Below are 20,296 nucleotides of genomic sequence, written 5' to 3'. Positions count from 1 at the left end.
AATTTTTCAAAAAAATAGTCTTGTAAAATGTTAGCAGTGGAGTTTATTTATGTACAGTATTTAGACACACGAGAAACAGATTACAGTTTCTGAGCTTCTGTTTTGAGCGCTTTCTTCAGTCCATTTTTTTATTATTCGGTTGAGGCCATTATCGGTTTTCTTCCAAGTCCGGGACTGCGCCATTTTTTTTGCTTCAGTTTTTGTGGTCTTTTTTTGGTCTTATTTTTTTATTGGAGCTTGCGATTTTTTTGGTTAAAAAATTCGCGCGAGCAATTTTGATGAAAGTATAAAACGCTTTTTTGTAAAATATAAAATTTCATTTTGTACAACATTATTTTGTGGAATTTCGTCTTGAATTCGCCAATTTTATCAACTGGCGAAATAAAAGTACCTGTAGCAAAGCTTGTAAATTCTAGCGCGAGAATTTGATTCTCGGCGAAATACTCGTTGATTTTTCTATTAAAAATCTTCCGAAAAAAAAAATTGATTCAAGATCGAAAATTCCAAAATAAAAATTTTTGGATTACTTAAAGTAAATTTCGAAAATCCTTGAAAAATTTTTAAGAAAAAAATTTTTTAACTAAATATTAAAGTTAAAAAATATATAAAAAATCAAATAGTATCTCGAAAAGAAAATGCGCTAAAAGTCAAGAGAGAATTTAAGAAATTTGCGGCTAAAGGGTTGAAAATTAGCGGCGTCGGCGCTTGTGGTGAGTTGGTTTCTCTTGGAGCGTCGCGAGAAGGGAGAAGTCCTCTGAAAGATCTGAAGGGGTTATGATGTTACCCTCTCTTTTCTCGTCGTAGGAGTCTTCCATTGAAACGACGGGGATCTCGTTGAGCCAGTCTGGGATTTCTGTTCCTTGGACGCACATGTCGTCGTGTGTGTTCATCCACCACCAACTTGCGACCTGAAAAATAAGGGTATCACAACGATAATAAAAAAAAGTACGGTCGGCAAACTTGGAAGAAAACCTGAGTCAGGGTCCCTGACACAGGGTTCTGAAAGTGCTAAGGGGCTTTTATCGAAGCTATTTCGGAACCCTGACTCAGGTTTTCTACACAGGTTCCCACACAGGCTCAGATAGAAAAACTCCTTACCGAGTCGATCATTCTCTTTGGAAATCCTTGCGACTTTCTGAGCGCGATTTCTTTGCAAGCTCCGCAGAGCATCCTTTCTGTCGAGCCCATCATTGGTTCGTCAAAGGTTGGGATTTCATTTCGCCAGGCGTGGTATTCCAAATAAGCGGTATCGTTGTTGTCCAAGTAGTCGAGGTATTCGACCAAATCGGAAGGAGTAGCGAAGTCTTCTGCATGGATGAAGGAGTGTTTAGGAGCCATTTCCTGTGATTGGTTAATTTTGACGAGTTAGGTTAAGTTTTGACCAACTTTTTGGTCTCATATTGAAGTTAAGGCTACGAGGAGTATTTTGAGTCAAAAATTTAAGGGTGTCACTATTGAAAAAAAGAAAGATACAGTTGTTCAAAGTTCGGTGGTTCTAAAAGGTTAATTTTGACCAATTAGGTTAAATTTTTGACCAATTTTTTGGTCTCATAATGAAGCGAAGGCTTTGAGGAGTATTTTGAGCCAAGAATTTAAGGGTGTCGCTATAGTAAAAAAAAAGATACAGTTGTTCAAAGTTCGGCGGTTCTAATATTTAATCTCGTAACTGAAACATATTTATGTAACGTGACATCTTCGCGTGAAATTTTAATTTCGATTGATTGAGTAAAATTTCCCGAAAAGAAGTTACGTGAAATTATTGATTCAAAAATTATGCTCGGTCCTTGTTTCACTTCTTTGCAGCCGAGAGAAGTGGGAACGTGCTTATTTTAATTAAAAGTAACATCATCCCTGATCCCCTCGCCCACCCAGATGGGATTTTTTTCTTGCGCATTACTGCATAAATATACTGTAATGAGGAACTTGAAAAGAAGTCGAGCAGAAAAAGATTCCTTGCAAAAAAGTATCGTCCAGAAAACACAATATAGAATCTTTTCCAGACTTGGATACTTGTGAAAAACCTGAGTCAGGGTTTGAAAATTTTTTTTTGAAAAGCCGCGTAGCGGCTTTTTTAGATAAGAAGCCGCGAAGCGGCTTCGCAAGAATTTTGAAATCGATTGGAAAATAAATTTTTCGAAGCCGCTTTGCTCCGCGGCTTATCATTGAACTTCTTTCAGACCCTGACTCAGGCGTTCTACACAGATTGCTGAGCCCAGATCTCTCTAATTTCGAATTCTAGCTCCTAAATAACCCTCTTTTAGCTCGTGAAATGCTCAACAAATAAGCAGCTATTATTGTTCAGAAGATGTTTTTTAACCACTGTCCTTGACATCATCAGGATGAGGGCCGTAAACGATGGGAACGGCGCCCTGGCCAAGCGAATTTCTCCAGAATTTTTCGGAGACGTAGTCGTTGCAGTGGTACGAGTTTTCGAAAGCCAAGTAGAACTTGTACTTTATACGCGTTGTTAAAAGGGGTCTAACAAGAGCACCACGATTCTTGAGGAGAGATAGAGCGGATCAGACGATGTTCTACAACGCGTTCCTTTGAAATAAGGCCAGGCTCGCCATGATCCCCATGCCAGGGGCTCTCGATGATGGTGTTGTTCCAGCACTCACCGTAGCCGTCCAGTTTTAAGCCGGCTTCGACCAATCGTTGTCCGTAGTCGAATCGCTGCGATGCTCCAGCTGTTGCTTCGCAGTTGGAAACCTTAAAATACAGTTAGAAATTGTTCAAAATGCCTTGACTTGAATCTTCTTTGGCTTTTGTTTTAAATTCGATAAGAACTCTCAACTGTTTATCTGTGGCTGATCCAAGTTTTCAAGTTTCAAAAAATATTTGAATTAAATTTTATCGCCCCGCTCCAAAAAAGCTCGCCACGTGAGCCCTTTTCGATTAGGATGAATTAAAAAAAAAAGCTAGAAAAAGATTAATTCCAGCTCATTGAATAGTTCTGATAAGAGAATTTTTCCGTGAGCACGGGGAAATTAACGCTTATCGCTTTTTTAAAAAAAGGGAAGCTTCAATATTTTTCGTGGGAAGATAAAAGAAAATGCATATCTTGAAATTTTGGTATGCAAAAATGGATGGTACGTGTGCTCTGAGCTAGAAAACCTGTGAAGAGAACCTGAATCAGGGTCTGGAAAAACGAAAATGAAAAGCCGGGTAGCGGCTTTTTAAAACGAAGCCGCAAAGCGGCTTCGCGAAATCGATATTCAAATCTATTCTCAAGAAGCTTTGCGGCTTCGTTTTTAAAAAGCCGCTGCGCTGCTTCTAATAAAAGATCTTTAGGACCCTGACTCAGGTTTCCATTTATTGCGAGGTACTTTGTGAAATTTGAAAATTTTAAATCCGGGATTTAGAAGCATCTATTTCCAGCGAAAACATGAAATTCAAAATATTACGTAGCTCTCCATAAACACTCCATTTTTGCATGTTTTCGTAAATGTTTTGCAAACTTGGAAAAGCTCGAAATTCTCGCGCTAGAACGTGATTCTGTGGCTTGGAGAACGGAATGTTCTCGCGAAAAAAACGGAGAGAGAGGAGGACCAATCTCTTTATTATAGAGATTAGCGGTTGCTTGGAAAATAGTTGCGATTTAGATCTCGTAAAGAGAAGAAGAGGAATGCCAAGAGAACCAGTTCAGGCGGGTTAAAATGGTCCCACAAGAATTTCAGTACCGAATACGCTGATTCTCCGCTCAAAATTGCGAAAACGGGAAAAGTTGAATTAAGGGGGTAGACAACGATAACTCGATCACCTCTTAAAATGTTAAAACTGACTTTTAAAAATAACTTTTATAAATAATTTATAAAAAATTTAAAAAGAATTAAAGAAATGTATTGATTATGAATAAGTTAATAATTATTAACAATAAAATAAAAAAATATTAGTAATTTTTTTTAAATGATTCTAGTGGCAATTCGGCTTCATTTAAAAAAAAAGCCGCTACGCGGCTTTTCACTTAATTTCTGGAACTGAAGATCTACTGTATTCTTGGAGAGAGACTAATTAAACGCTCTAATCAGGGCTAGTGGAAACAAATTTCGGCTTGATAAGATAGTGTAAGTTCTAAACAAGCTGAGCGGGGCGAAAAGAGGCCTGGTGAGAATTTTTTAACCTTTAGCTTGTCGATATGCCGCTTATCAAAGCGCTCTCATGATAGCTAGAGCTACTGATTTCAGGGAAGCGACTTATTAGATCACGTGAGTGCCGAATGCGAGTTTACGGATTAGAAGTTTCGCAAGTTATGATTTTGAAATTGAACGAGTCAAAAGAAGAGCTAGTTGAGCGCTTATGGTTTTTACGTGGCACGTTCTTTTCGAAATCGCGAAGAGAAAGTTACGTGTCAGTTTGGCGAGAAAATCCGGCGGATTTCGGCTGGAGTGTTCAACTCCTTGACAAGCTTAACCCACCGCCTTAGCTCGAACCCAAGCTCCGTAACCAACAAGAAAAATCTTAAGACTATTTCCTCGACTATCGATAACTATGACCCGTAAAAGCCGCCAAAAAATAGGATTTTGAAATTTCCAAATTTCGAGTGAACTTACAATCCAAGCAGCGTATTTTGTGTTGGCCGGGTTTTTGTATTTCATGATGTTTCGAATGTGCGCTTCGTCGTCTTCGATGAGAACTCCATTCTTGTATCGAGCATTTCGGATGGCGTCGTTCTTCGATCCAAATGGTCGGGGAATGTCGGAATCGCGCCTGTAGCTTGTGGTCATGTTGAATCCGGAGTCCCAGGCGCCTGTTTTTCAGTTTATGCAAAAGTCTCGTGAAAAGTAGCTTTTTCGAAAAGTCAAACTAATAAGGTCTATTTTGGTTGTTAGTCTTACCACGGCGAAGAGCATGGTTTTAAAGAGAAAATGGAAAAAAAAACACGAAGAGAAAATCTGTCGAATTTGAGAGTTTTTGGTTTTCGAAAAATCTTCGCTAATTTTCGTGAACCCACTAACCGCCGTCAAATTTGCGCCTCGCCAAATATTTACTCCTCCCACTTTTTGCGCGCGAAAAAGTGATGGTAGGACGATTCAAGTGCGCATACGTAACTAATGGGATCGGTAATGGAATGGATCGTAATTTGAAGGGTGAAATGTTCGATCCCGCGTTTTCGGCTTTTCATTTGCTTGGAGATTAGGAGTCGTCCAAACTGACAGAAATTAGATAAGCCAACAGCGGGGGACAGGCTCAGGAGTATCCCCTGATAAGAGGGAGCTCTTTCTGAGAACGATGATGGCTATTTACGGAAGTCGTAAGCTTACTCTTGTATTAAAATCTTGATATCAAGGAAGAAATTCAATAGTTGATGAGAAGAGAGACCCTTAGTTAGCCGGGTACAGAGCCAGCACTTCTATTCTCTTCGAATTCTTGAGCCGCAGCCTTTTTTCCCGATTCATTTGAGTGAGTTCCGGGGTGCGTTGAGTACTTTTCGTTTTCAATTTCAAGAGGGAGGAACACTGACTGCTCGCTCGAGCACCGAAAACAGCAGTTTTAGAGCGTGCCTTGTTCCGATCAACGATGTTTAAATAAGCATGGAAATTAGGAGAATGGACAAAGCGATTTGTATCGACCACAAAGTAGTCAAGTAGCGATAATTTAGATACAACTACAAGTCATTATAAGTAGATGACGATCCGATAAATGTGTTGTAAACAGGCTATTACATACCATATGAATAATTTTTAATTAATTATTACTAGGCCTCGGACGTAAAAATCCATCACCATCATCGGAGCTTTGTATAGGATTGAGAATAGGCTCATTCGAAAGCTCTTGAAGAGGGCTTTCTTATGCGCAAATAAAAAAATTGGACCCTGTCTACCAGTTTTGAGTAATCTACCGTTAAAGATAAAGTCGAAAAAAGTTTTTAGAAATAACTTGAAACAGGGAGACAGGGTCTAATTTATTTATTTGCGCATAAGAAAGTTCTCTTTAAGAGCTTTCGAATGAGCCTACTCTCGTCCTCATACGAAGCTCCGATGGTGAAAATCGAAATTTTTACGTCCGAGGCCTAATTATTACACTCCAATTGAGCGATCTAACAAATGATCTGAGTCGTAAAACTAGAGGCTAAGTGCTCTCAATCTATTTTTAGATGAAAGTTGACGAAATTTCTAAAGCTGTGTGTAACCTGTGTATAAAACATGAGTCAGGTTCTCAAATATCTCTAATGAAAAGCAGCTCTGCGGCTTTTTTACACGAAGCCGCAAAGCGGCTTCGCAAAATTACTTTTTCAATAAATATTTAAATTCTGGCGAAGCCGCTTCGCGGCTTCGTTTTTAAGAAAAAGCCGCTACGCGGCTTTTCATTGGAGATATTTGAGAATCTGACTTAGGTTTAATACACAGGTAACTAAAAAACAGCCACGTTTCTTGAAACTAAAGCAAAAAAAATTACCCCATTGCGGCAAGTTAAAAGCTTCTTAGCATGAAATTTGTCTGTAGCTGGTGGTGAATTCGAAATTCTTGGGCGGATAATGAGTGTTTTCGAAAGAATTCAGCTGAAACAGAAAATTGGTGGCTCTAAATGCTCCGCGAAACAACAACGCGTGAGATTGACGAGGAAAGAAAATCTGCACGTGCCCTTGAAAAAGGGGCCGGTAAATATGTGTTATGTTCTTGAGAAAAATGCGTATAATGTGGTGATTGAAAGGTTTTTATCAAAACTTTCTATTCTCCGATTTTGCTTAATTTTTAAAAGATGTCTTTTACGAGCTCCTTTTTTTGAGGAAAATAATAATAACAATAATCAGTTACTCACGTTCCACGAAAGAAAGGAGCCTTGCTTATCGCTTTCGGGAATTTTCGCTAATTTTCGAAAATGACGGAAGTAATTTTGAGCTACTTAGCCAAACTACTTCTCCCAATCTTCCTCATTTCCAGCCGCGTTATGGACGGCGACTTATGCGCAGCCACTCATGTCCTTTTCCAGGTTTCTGTATTCATGCTCTCGAGTTGCGAATATGAGAAAGAGAGAAAGAGCTACGGTAGAATATTCATTCCTAGTACAAGTGAGGCCGCATTTTAATAACGCCGACATTTCAGTTTTCAAAAAAGCCTCTTATTTTCGCTAGAATTCTGATTTTTACTGCAATAGAATTACTGCTCCAAATCGAGAAGCCGCTTGCGGCTTCGAGTAAAAGAAAACTTTAGCCGCGCGTAGCGCGCCTTTTGCGTCTAATTTTTCTCGAAGCCGCAAGCGGCTTCTCGATTTCTAGCAGTGATTGTAGTACTACTGTAGTAACGATCGAAATTTCCTCAAAATAAGATAAAAAGCCGCGCTTCGCGCGGTTTAGGTTTTCTATTTGACTCGAAGCCGCAAGCGGCTTCTCGATTTTTAGAAAGAAAGTTCGTTTTTAATTGCTCTTGATGGGTAGCCCATAATGGGTAAATCGAATATCTTTCTAAAGTTGAATATTGCAAAATGATGGTTTGTTTAACGTAAACTAATCTACTTTTCTTTCTTGATTTGATATTGCAACGCAATCGCGTTTTTGCAAAAAACATAAAAACGGGTCTCGGTTGTTACTGAAAATAGAAGCCCGCTCGAGATGACTAAAACACGTGTAGTTTTAATCCGCTTCTAAAGAGAGTCGAGCCCGGGCTGTTTGTGGATGCTTCCGTGGCCAGCGTTTCTAACTTTCTGAGGCAACAACATGGCTAGTACCTAACGGCGGCAACTTCAAAACATAGAATCGGGACGCGTAAATTATGGGATCAAGGCTGGCGTAATTGAAGATTTGGGTCAGATAGTTCATAACACATCGAAGGTGGATTAAAACGAAAAAATAACAAGTAAACATCATCAGTTATGAATCATCACCATCTCCATTGATGACTTTACATATCGTTGTTTACATCCTTAATACTATCTACTTACAATCATATCAAACGTATGACTGTAAAAATATGATCAAACAGAGTTGATGACAGTAGTAGGACACCCTTAATTCAACGATTTCTTTGAAAAAATACCAAAGTGACACCCTTATTCTTCAATTGAAAAAACTGCTGATGAAAGCGAAGAGAGAAGGAGATTCGATCAATCAAAAAAGAGTTCTGAAAATCCTACACGGTGTCCACTTGTGTTTTTGGTTGCCAGATCGTCACGTCCCCCTTATTCTGTGGTCACTCTCGCTACTCCAGTTCGCCTGCGCGAGTCGCGACGATCAGATGGCCTCTTAGCTCGAATTATTTGAATTACGGTACTTGAGCTTCAACTAGACTATTTTCTATCAAAAAATGCATAAACATTCCTTGCATAAGCCGTCCACCGGCATTGACACCCTTTGAAGCTGCCTCTCTCGCCCAGAAGATCCAGTACTGATCCTGATTTCTGTTCTCCAATTCTGGATGATCCTCTCCATGATGCTGGATGAATCTGGTGTTGTCGATGAGAATGCCTTCTGCTTCTTTTTCGTAACTACGGTCGTTGGTAACGTAACAGGTTGATTCCGGACACTCGTGTTTTGTGATGCGCTGACGAGTTGGGTTTCCACCCCACCTGAAATTAAAAGATTAGATTTTTTTGAATATCAATTTCGGAAACTTTCAATCATCGTTTTTCATCATCTTTTTTAAGAAAAAAGCACTGATGTAATTTTACTCTGTAGATAACAATCTCGCCCTATCATCTATTTCTTGACTCGGCAACCTGTGTAGAAACCTGAGTCAGGGCCTAAACCGGGAGGGGCTCGAAACAATTCTGCATGCAGAACTATTCTGCAAAAAATAGAACTATTCTGCAGAAAATGGAACTATTCTGCGTTTCGCAGAACTATTCTGCCGAATGCAGAACTATTCTGCAAAGGTAGAACTAATCTGCAAAATACAGAACTATTCTGCACAGATGCAGAACTATTCTGCGAAAAGCAGAACTATTCTATATATCCAGAACTATTCTGCATTTCGTGAATTAAGCACGCGACAGGCCTACGGCCCTTACGCGCGCATTTTCTGGTAGGAAACTCATTGGGTTGGCAGGGGCAGTCTTTCTCTACCGCTGGGACTCCAATATTTCGGTCAATTGAGTCTTTTTGGTGTTTTTTGTGCTAATATCCGTTTTGGAGATTTTGCATTTTGCAGAATAGTTCTGCATGCAGAATTGTTTCGATCGTTTCCCCCTAAACCAGCTTAAATGAAAAGCCGCGTAGCGGCTTTTTTGAAAACGAAGCCGCAAAGCGGCTTCGCCAGATTTTCAAATCGAGATTGATATAATTATATAACAGCTCTTTCAGAACCCTGACTCAGGTTTCGGAGCGCGGATCTACTCAGGCCGATATAGAGCAGCTGCGTTAATGATGGGTTGACCTCTACTTCTAAGCCCGGCTCCGTTTGTCAAACATTCAGTGGCTGATTAGTAATCACTTGCGCGCGCGGGCGATCACCCGCCGAGCGAGCGAGGCTCGCGATAAGGCGCCTATCTTGTCTAGGCTACACAATTTAGGAACTCCCCATCTTTAGAGGCTGCTGATGGTACCAACTGATTACGAAAAAATGAAATGTCCGCTCTTCACTTTTTTTAGCGAGCGCGAAAATTGATAAGAGCTAATAGATCCTTCCTAAACATTGAAAGATTAACGCGAATTTGGAAGGAGATGCTGATATCGAATTTGGCCTTAGAAATTTAAACGCTTACCAATCAAGAATTAGAACTTTGTCGTCGGCCTTGTCTTCTTCGAATGCCTTCTTTTGCTGGCGAAGGATTCTGTTGTTTTCAGCGGCCGAAAGTGTCGTGCGCTTTGATTTCTGCTTTTCTGCGTGGAAGACTCTCCATGGCTTTGCCGATTTTGCCTGAAAGATAGAATTAACGATCTTGATTTTATTGAACAAATAATGACTAGTTCACAATTTAAGCGCTTTCCAATAAGAAGAAAAAGAAAGATTCTAATCGATTTGATCTAAATCGAACATGCCACAAAACACATGCTTCATAAATCCGAAAAAAATCCGCAAAAATTTTCCGCGAAAACTTCATTTTCGCGTTTTATATCCGGGTAAATAGGACATTGTTGCTATTTTCGTGAATTTCCCTCTACGTCGCCGAATAAGAAAACTGTCACCCTCGTGAATTTTTAGAATGACTTAGCAAAAGAAAGAAGATCGATGTTTCAAGCTTCTTTCCTTCACTTTACAGTATACTGGGATAAGCAACCTGTGTAGAAAACCTAAGTCAGGGTCTGAAAAATCCTAAATGAAAAGCCGCGTAGCGGCTTTTTTAAAAACGAAGCCGCATAGCGGCTTCGCTAGTTGAAAAAACATCTTCAAAACCTGACTCAGGTTTTTACACAGGGTGCTGAGCCCGAACCTTCTAAGTAAAGCTAATCGAAAGTGGCTGTTTTTACTAATTTTTTCGATTATTGCTTCCCGCTCATTTTTCCAGCTAATCTCGAGAGAAGCGGCTTGAAAGATAAATGAAAAATTGAAAAGTTGAAAATTATCAAAAACAACGAGTTTTTTTAAGCACGGCGGAATAATCAGGACACTCGAAATTCTTAGCTCTAAAAATTTGAAAATCGAGGGCCCTCTCGGTTTGATTTAACATTTTTCTTTTAGAACTTTTTTTTTACGAAAAATACGAAAAATCATCAAAAAAAATTGTTCGAAAAATGCTTCGTTTTTTATAAAAAATAGCGAGAAAATCCGGTTTTATTTATTCAACTTTCTCAAGTAAGCTCACAAAGCAAAAATAATCGAAGCAGAAAAAATGGTCCGTGAAGTGCGTTTTACCGCGATTTTTCAAACATTTTGGTTCTTGAAAAAAATGCCCGAATGGAACAACTGACCAAGCGAAGGAATCCTCGCCTGTTCTCCTCAATTTGACGGGAATAGTTGTCACATTTCACTCCAGCAGGTGCTCTAGCTCAGCACTCCAAAACGTTCGCGTCAATCACGTTGAGCTGGTAAATTCCAGTAAACGCGGTCACAACGCTCGAGTGACCACTTTTATTTCGGTCAGATTAATTTTCGCACATTTCTTTTGCGGCCGGAAGAAAATTGATGATACAACAAAATTTGAAAATTCCAAAAATTCAAAAATCAATTAAAATCCTTAGATCTGGGTTCAGCAACCTGTGTTGAAAACCTGAGTCAGGGACTGAAGAATGTTTAATGAAAATCCCTGACTCAGGTTTTCAACACAGGCTGCCGAGCCCTGCTTCGGAGAAAAGTGCTGATATAAAGTCTAAACGTGATAAACTCGGTGGGTGACTTTTTGATCCGCGGATTTGTCAAATTTAAAAGAAATGCCGATGCTCTTGTAAACATGAAACTTTTAACGACTTGAGAAGTTACTGGATTTATCTATTTGAACCATTCGCAAGCTAAGTGACTCAAACATTGTTCAGCAGCATTGGCATATTTGAAATTCTGCCAATTCAACTCAGCTATTTTACTTTCTTCTCTGTCTGAGTAGAACGATCTTTCTACAATCGTTCAAAAGACCCAATTACGTGAAGCACGAATTTGAAAAAAGGACCTCTTGTGACTTCCCGTGGAACGGCGATAATAATCGCTTTTTACACTGCTCCTCATCCGATTTGTTTCGCGAGAACGTTTTGGTCGGCAAGACGAAAGCGCCAACCAAGAGAAGAATTTAGCCCGGATATTGGGTCACAAGAGTTTGCATGCATACATTTACATATAGATTTTTAAATATTTCGCGGCGTGCTGGACAAATTGGAAAACACAGAAAACATGATTTTAGATGAAAGTTACTCAAACGCGCATATCTTCTCTTCAGACCTGGGGTCCTGGGGAAAAACCTGAGTCAGGCTCCTAAGACCCTTAGGCTAAGGTAGCCTGTGTAGAAAACCTGAGTCAGGGTTTGAGAAAACCTTCAATAAAAAGCCGCGTTGCGGCTTTTACACAAAAAAAAGCCGCAATGAAGCCCTTTCAAGTCCTGACTCAGGTTTTCTACGCAGCTTGCCGAGCACAGTTCCGAAGAGATGGAAAATCAGCAAGAAATAGAAGAAGCAGTCAAACAAGCTGAGTAATTACCGAATTTCAGATTCGCTTCTTCCGAGAAGTTATGAACAAAAAGCGATTTTTAATCGCCAAAAAACTAACGAGGCGGTTATGGACGTGAGCGGGTTAAAAACATAATCGCCTACCGGACGGGTTTCGCGATGGGCTCTCTAACGGGAGCGAGGTGATTTTCGAAAGGAGCTAATTTGGAAAGAAGGGAAAAGAAAGTACTAAGTAACTTTTTAAAAACACTTTCTAAAAGATAACAAAAACGAGAAAAACTATTGTTTCTTCTCAAAAATAAAACTCAGGCAAATTTTTTTTTGAAATTTTTCTTGGTTCTTTGAATCAGTTATGGAATGGCGTTAGGTCGCTTAGTTTTGCTTAGAGTCCGAAAAACAAGCTTGTAGAATGCCCCGCTGACATTATCCAATTTGCCCAAAATTGGCGGCTTTTAAAATTTTCGACAACTCTGACTTTCAAGAGAGTATCGACTATTCAGCTATTAAGTTCATACATCAGAAGTACATTTTTATACTCGAATCATAAATCGCTTTCGCCACGGCGGTAGATAGAGAAATAAATCCATTTACCCGTAAAAACATTCCAAAGCTAACAAGTTTTCAATTTTTCTTCTAAAAGTTACGCGTTCTAAAACGCACAGAGTAAATACGATTGAAATCGATAAATGGAATTAGCGGTGTGAGAATTGAAGTTGAGCTGTATCAAAAGAACGGTGGTATTTTTGTATTTTCGCGCGATGAGAGCACTAATTCAGCAATCAAAATATTTCATAGAACGCGAGGTAACAACCGTTATTTCTCTCGATAAGTAGAATTGATGCTTGAAATCGAGAAGCCGCTTGCGGCTTCGAGTAATAAAGAACTTGAGCCACGCGAAGCGCGGCTTTTTCTTCTTATTTTACTCGAAGCCGCAAGCGGCTTCTCGATTTTCAGCAGCAAATCTATCAAGAATCGGACTTCAAGCGAAAATAAATTAATCACAGATTAAGGGTATCAACAGCATACTGGCAACTAATGAAAAGTGAATGGCTTTTCAAGTGAAAGTGCTGATAATGAGTAAATACATGTGTAAGGCCGTTTGTAGCCAGTTGAGGAACGCAATAGTTACTCCGGAAAGGTTTTACACAGGCTACGGGATGGCTAGATAAGGGCTTAGCCTTTTTAGGACATGACGTCCGCCCGCGGGGGAACAAGTCAAAGGGTCCTACTATCAGGAAAAGTGGAAGGCGATCAGTTTGTACACAGCAGTGCGGCCGGAAGGGATGAAAAGGGAGCAGCAACAGAGGGTGGCTAGGGCTAGAGCCACGAGTAGGTTTAGAAAACATTCGAGTGGCCTTGGGATCAATTCGTCGAGCACCATGAAATCGAATTTCAAGATCGCTCAAGCCCTTATTTAGAACCTAAGCCAATAGGACGGCGATTTGCAGTCCTCAAGAACGGTCCACGCCACGCTTGGAAAAGTGCTTAGCATCAGTTCCATTTCAAGAGTTCATCAAATCAGCCAAAAGCCGATTTTAATGGGCGCGGGGTGAGAAAACCGCGCATTGGATTTACGGCGCGATACACCCTTAATTCCTCTTTTGAGGATTGAGAAACGTGAACCGGTTGGTCTGAGAACAATTAACGAGGGATTCAAATACTGAATTCATAAATAATATTCAACCAATAACACATTCATCATCAGAAATTCGAACACGTGATTCGAAAACGCACGAAATTTAACCCACCCTGGCAGCTGGAAAAGTTAGCATATGGATGTTTTGAATTAAGAATCAATCTTCATCAAAGACCAGCTAGGGTTCGTGAAAATTATAGCGAACTCACGCGAAAAACACGAAAATTGTCAACAAAGCGAAAAATTAAAAAATGGCGAATCAGATCACCCGATTTGAAAAATCAGCCAATAAGAACGAATCTATCTACGCCTACGTAATAAGTAACAACCGGTAATAAATTTAATTAATAAAATAAAATTAAAAGAAAAGTTTGAAAATCAGAACGAAAAATAAGCAATTTAATAATTTAATTAAAAAATAATAAAATTAATACTGTACCTCAACAGATGTCTGTTGTAAGGCCAAGAAGAAAGCTCCGAGTTTCATTCTTTTTGATTGAATCTCTCTTTATGTAAATTCTGTTTCTTCTGTTCTTTTGCGTTCTTTTCCTCTGATAATCTCTATTTCAAAAAAATTGTCAAAAAAAAGAAAAAGGCAAAGAGTCTCCCGCAAAGCGTTAAACGGGGATTCAAAGTTTCTCTTAGTTCTTCGCTGGGAAGCACCTCTCTCGGGTCACGACGCGCAGCGAGCGGTCAAGCAACGGGCTACAGCTCACCAGCGCCACCTGAGCGGCAAGCAAAAGGTAAACGCCTAGGTGGCGCTGCGCTTGTTTTTGAGCGTAACCTTTATTTTGAGAAATCCAAGTCGAAGGTTAACTTCTTTCGAAATTTTCGCTCTAATAAGACAAATCGAATCCATTCAAATCTTCTACAGATAATTACAGTAATCGCTAGGTCTCCGACATGTAAAAACGAACAGAAAGAAAATTGATTTCTTCTGTAGTGAAATTCCGGTTGAAAATTCGAATCCCCGATTAGTTATTGATGGCTCAATAATCAATCAAAACTCAGTACAAGTAAGAAGTAGGATTTTGTCAAAACTGTTCATTGTCCTTCGTAAGACAAGAACACGTTTGATAGGACAAGCTCACCGGTAGAAAATCTGATCATTATCTATCCGTAGTACCGCGGCGAATGATGAAATAATCGAGGACCAGGGAGAGGGTATGAGCGAGAAAATGCGGTTAACGAAAACGTGACTCAATGATCTCAATCGTTTTATTTTCTCGATGAGCGCTTTTTGGTCGCGCGAAGCTGCTCATTTAATAACAAAAAATGACGGATGCTGGGTATTTGAACAGATTTGTTGGGGTAATTATAAGAGAAAACTAGCGTCTTTTAACACGTTCTTCTTTTTAGAAAAATTCCTCTGAATGATTTTCTCAAAATCATTTTTTGACAAAGCCATTAGGAAATCTCTCTTTCTCTTTTTTTCTTTGAAATGGAAATGACGAGGGAGCTCAGATGTACCAGGCTTATCGGCAACGTAAATTGGTGTTCACCTGGCTTGCGCAAGATTTCGGAAGTCTCAGTTTACAAACCTTGACAGCGCTTTCCCCTAACTTGTGAGCACACTGTCGCGCTCTGTTTACGCAAGCAAAGTGGCCCACCTAATGCCACTGTCCTTTTCAAAATGTCTCTAGCTGTCTTACCCGGAAACCCAGTTCCCTCTGCACGTTGATTTCCATTTCCGCGGCATTCCTACAATAAGTCCAAGGTTATTGATGAATGTATCGATCTTATAGTTCTGTCGAGCCTGATTAATTATTTCAAGCGAAGCAAAATAACTGTCTATTTTCTTGAATTTCTTGAAAAAAAGATCGAAATCTGAGCTCGACAACCTGTGTAGAAAACCTGAGTCAGGGTCTGAAAACGCTGAAATGAAAAGCCGCGCAGCGGCTTTTTTAAAATCGAAGCCGCAAAGCGGCTTCGCTAATATTTTCATGTCAATCTATGAAAAATTCATTTTCATTGAAGATCTTTCAGACCCTGACTCAGGTTTTCTACACAGGTTGCCGAGCCCAGTTCTTGCTTTTTTGAAGTCAGCGGAGGGAAACATTCAATACACCATCAATTAAATAATACCGTCGAGCTGGCCAATAACGGGCTAATCTTACGGAAGCTGGTGCACGTTTGAATCTTCGAGTCCATGCAACTTTATTTTTATCCAAAGCAGCAGCGCCGGATTAAAGGACAGGTCGTTCATTTCTCCTTGTTTCTAACGTGTTTATTATCAACTGCTGGATTCCCTCAATCATTTAAAACGGTAAATACGATTAATCTGCGATTATGCCGACGCAACTACTAGTTACGCAACTGGTCGTAGAAGTCGCACTATCGAACAGGAAGTTCTGGCAGGATATTTTGAAGTGACCTTTCATGACGATGATTCTGATAAGGCGCCAGTTTGTAGTCTGACTTTTTTCAGTAACTGACACTTTTAAGCACCGCTTTTTCTTCCGTAACTTCCGTATCTTCCCAAACTGGCTTTAGAATAACAGTACTTAATTGCATGTCTACCAGACATTGGCCTAGATTTGAAATTTCCCGTGTTTTCTTGTTATTTTTTTGTTTATACAGTTGAAATAATTTTAACTTGATTTTGTTCTTGTCGAAAAGCTTCGCGACGTACTGAAAAATTTCAAATTAATTCAAGGATGCACATAGCGCTTAAGGGCGTTGGAACCTGAATCCACTTCGTTCTGGAGCTCGGACGGCAGTCCACGCAGCCAGTTGTAGTCGCATAACAGATCCTTATGCCTTACTGAATTTGTAATTTTTTCGAGTTCGGGCAGATGGGACTACTTACAACTTTTATCAGCTCTAAAATAGAGTTTCTGAACTTGATTTTACGCTTGTGAACTTTCAAGTTATAAATGGACCAATCAGATTTCAGAAATTCGAAGAAGAACCAATCATTTTACCGAACCATTCTGAATGGTTGTTGCTAATCGGTAAAATGATTGGTTCTCCATAAAACTACTGAAATCTGATTGGTTTTTGAGCTGTTCCTATCCAAAATTGAAGTTTTGACGCCTCTAATTCTCCGATGCCTTCTTATGGCTTTTCTTTTTTCGTCATAATGCCTCACTAAAACTCATCGTTCGACATTTATACACCGGCTTGTAATTACTTATAAAATAAATTCCATATATCGTAACGAGCGCAACGAAGGCTGTTATTCTTGAGCCAAGAATTCTCTTTCTTGCGTGTTCAGCAAAAGCAAAATATAGAAAGAGCTTAGCTTTTATTTTCTTACACGCGGCCAGTCTGTCTCCACCGACATTCGAAGAGCGAAGATCCCCTCAGTCCTCTTCTCGATTCAAGAGGTTATATAACAAACAACAGATTTTTATCTCAGTGCACGAAAATGAAAAAACGAGGGATGAACACTTAAAGCAGTACGCACTACTTAAAAGAGCGTCAGCGCAACTTTATGGCAGTTAAGCTTGGCTGCCCTCCGTCTTAGTAATTGATGATTGCATTCTACAAGACATTACTGTTTTTAATTGATCAAGAGCTTCGCTTTAATACTGTCTCCTGGTCTCCTTTCAGTTCAATACAGTAGCTGCGCGTTTCGAAAATCGGCGAAAAATCTATTTGAACCGCTCAAAAAGTTATTTTAGTTATGACAGCTCTCACTGGAATGATGGGAATGATGAAATTTATAGCTCCGAAAATATGTGTTATCCCCTGTGCTATTCCCCGCTTCATCCTCTTACCATAACACAGAAACCACGTTCCTCTGTGGCCACTCTTTTTTCTCTAAAAAATTAAAAGATGAAAATGAATTCACAATCAAAAATACTAAGAAATCCTAATGGCCCTCAAATTAGTCTCTCTGTCAGACTACTGGCAGGTGAAACGTCTCTACAAGGAACAGTCGTACCCCCAAGGATGTCAGTTAGTCTCGACTTATCAATAATCGGAAACGCTAGAAAGTTTTGTCCTTCAATATTTTTAAGACAAACCACCGGGGAAACAACTACTGGCAATTATTACCAACCAGACATCCCTCAAGAAAGCGTCACTAGAATTTCATAATTTACATTCTTTTTTGATGTTTCTTGCGTTGGAAAAAAAATTAAAGACAAGAAACGTTTTTTTATGTTTCAAGAAATATGTTACGCTTTTTGTCTAGCAGCCTTTCCGGTTCTGGCAAGTTGAATTTCGGAAGTTTTCATAATGCGGTTTTTCGTTTAAGAACTTTGTGGGGTTCCCTGAATGGAATGTGTATTCTCCAAATCCACGTATTCCGATATCCACGACTGCCGCTTTCGTCGATTTTTCGTACCAAATTCAACAATGCCAGCGACCTGCATGATATGCATATTTTCGGTCTATTACATCTTCTAGCTCTTCAAAGTAAGATTTCTAGCGCGTCATCGTTTTCTCAAGAATTCTTGTAACGTTGCTGCTAGAATCAGAAAACAGCATTCGTCATCACTTCTGAGCAAACTTGCTGGTCTTTGAATAAAAGGGCTGAAAGCGGAACTGGGTAATAAAGGCTAGAGGGGGATAATCGAAAGGAGCAGCAGCAGCTTCCTCTTAATCGATGCGAATTCGTTGATTCAAGAGCCAGATCATCTTTCCACAGGTAAACAGGCTCTCTAAGTTCAAGCAAAATCAAGCCCAGATCGGGCTGTCCGGTAACCTGTGAAGAAAACCTGAGTCAGGGTCTGAAAACTCGCTTTTATACCTTTCAGACCCTGACTCAGGTTTTCTTCTAAGGATGCCGAGCCAAAACGCGCTCGTTTCGATAAGGAGCGCAATTTACTAACTTGAGGCGATAAAGACCTCGGGCACCTTATCGAGGACTATCGCAACGTTTGGCAACGTTTGGAACCTTCCAAAGGTAAATCTAGTCACTAAAAACCTTATCGCTAAACTTTCTGATTTTATGCAAAGTCGGAGAGGCTCAGGCGAGAAGAATTTCTGATTTGCATAAAATTTTCTTTCAGAAGAAAGGCTTTGTAAACACATGTCAAATTTCACAACAAAAAAGGGGTTTTAAAAAAGAGATAAGAGGTCCAAAAGTCTAAGACTCCTTTGTTTCTTTTTGAAGCAAATAGCTGGGCTAAGAAACCTGTGTTAAAAACCTGAGTCAGGGTCTGAAAGAGAGATTCAAATCAAGTACTAAAGATTTGCGAAGCCGCTTTGCGGCTTCGTTTTTAAAAAGCCGCTACGCGGCTTTTAATTTTAGATCTTTCAGACCCTGACTCAGGTTTTCTACTCAGGATGCCAAGCCTAGAGGAAAGCCTTTACGTAATAAAATATTTTAATAAATGAGATTTACCGAAAAAATAGAATTTTCATCGAGAAAAAACGGTGGATTCTTAAGCTGGCTCATTGAATCAAAAAGTAAGTATCCACCTTTTTAAGCTAAAAGCCAGTCGCTGGAAAACACTCAAAGCGGCGTAATGCGCTAATCTCAAAGCTACCAGCTGCGCGTCACCCTTCTAAACGGCTCGACACTTTTGGCATTATCAAATTTTCGAAGACCCGACGGCATAAACTCTCTCATCTAATGCATACATCACGTGTTTCTCTTCCACTGTTATTTTCAGGCTTGAAAGGTTGACAATTTGAATTTTTATGTAATATGAAGATAAATTAAACAAGGGTCTGAAAACAAAGCAAAGATGAAGCAAAGACGAAGCGAAAACGAAGCGAAAGCGAGGCGAAAACGAAGCAAAGCGAAGCGAAGACGAAGCAAAGGGAAAGCGAAGCGAAGCGAAAGTGAAACGAAGCGAAGCAAAAGCGAGGCGAAAAGGAAGCGAAAGCGAAACGAAGACGAAGCGAAAGCAAAGCAAAGCGAAGGTGAAGCGAAAACGAGGCGAAAACGAAGCAAAAGCAAAACGCAGCGAAGCGAAAACAAAGCAAATGAGGCTCTGTTTTAAATGTAGATGCCAAGCCTGCAATATTCGAGTATGCACTCTTGTACTTACCGGTGTATTCTGAATAAACGAAAGTAAAAGAATAAGAACCGCACTAGAAAAAAGCCCAAGTGCTTAAATTATTCGTTCGTCAAATTGGCCTTCAGAGGCTGCAAATGAATCTGCGAACGATACAGGCTGAAAAATGCGTGTAAATACATTTTCAAAAAAAAAACGCTCGGTATTCTAACGACAGGGCTTGTCGCTAGGGCGGAATGTCTTTAGCATTTTACCTGGGAACAAAATTTCTCCTCGGTACACATAATCATCATCATTGGAATTGATCACTCGAAAAGATGATTACACAAGGAAATAAATATGAAAACTGGGGTTTGGTTTTCTTATCACTTTTGCCTTACGAGTTGTATTTTCGGTGCGTTTGCTTATGTTTAGGAATGCTGTTAACTTTGTTTTTATCGGCTTAGAGGTGGCCTCGTACCAACTAAACAAGTCACGATGGAGAATAAGAAAGTACGTGGATTGGCCCGGCCGTAATACGAAACTGAGCAGGACATGTTGCGATCTTATCAAAAAGAGTCCGGTTGCCATAATTGTCAAATAAAGACGTAACGGTCCGTTTTCAGAAAAGCGCAATAGAAAACCAGGGGCCAATTTTTAAGGACTTATAAAAATAAAATATGAAACTAGCAAACCACTATCGCAGAAACCACCACATTCAAGCGAACTTCTTATCGCACGTGTTTCGTTAGACTATTAGTTTTGCGGCCGTTTGCGGTCTGTTTTTCCTTCGCTCCAAAG

General features: G+C 39.7%; 1 protein-coding gene across 1 annotated transcript; it reads right to left on the bottom strand.

Moving 5' to 3' along the window:
* Positions 1-28: 28 nt before the first annotated feature.
* Positions 29-14,251, bottom strand: LOC145703138 (3-galactosyl-N-acetylglucosaminide 4-alpha-L-fucosyltransferase FUT3-like). Its single transcript, XM_081780453.1, has 8 exons — positions 14,041-14,251; positions 9,637-9,791; positions 8,257-8,502; positions 4,551-4,749; positions 2,539-2,709; positions 2,327-2,447; positions 1,099-1,343; positions 29-908 (listed from the first exon to the last, which is right to left on the bottom strand). The coding sequence occupies exons 1-8, from the start codon at positions 14,086-14,088 to the stop codon at positions 690-692; spliced, it is 1,404 nt and encodes a 467-aa protein (XP_081636579.1). The 5' UTR covers positions 14,089-14,251; the 3' UTR covers positions 29-689.
* Between the last annotated feature and the right edge of the window lie 6,045 nt (positions 14,252-20,296).

Source organism: Oikopleura dioica, chromosome PAR (genome assembly GCF_907165135.1).
Source record: "Oikopleura dioica chromosome PAR, OKI2018_I68_1.0, whole genome shotgun sequence".
In the NCBI taxonomy this organism is placed as follows: domain Eukaryota; kingdom Metazoa; phylum Chordata; class Appendicularia; order Copelata; family Oikopleuridae; genus Oikopleura; species Oikopleura dioica.
This window is presented reverse-complemented; position numbering and strand designations above follow the sequence as displayed.

What these genes read in the sequence shown, in the direction of transcription:
- LOC145703138 (XM_081780453.1), bottom strand. Translation starts at nt 14,088, where the DNA reads ATGAAACTCGGAGCTTTCTTCTTGGCCTTACAACAGACATCTGTTGAG. An exon ending in CAAAATACGCTGCTTGGATT is followed by an intron (nt 2,710 to 4,550) that starts GTAAGTTCACTC and finishes CTGTATTTTAAG; the next exon opens with GTTTCCAACTGCGAAGCAAC. An exon ending in CCCTCATCCTGATGATGTCA is followed by an intron (nt 1,344 to 2,326) that starts AGGACAGTGGTT and finishes TTAACCAATCAC; the next exon opens with AGGAAATGGCTCCTAAACAC.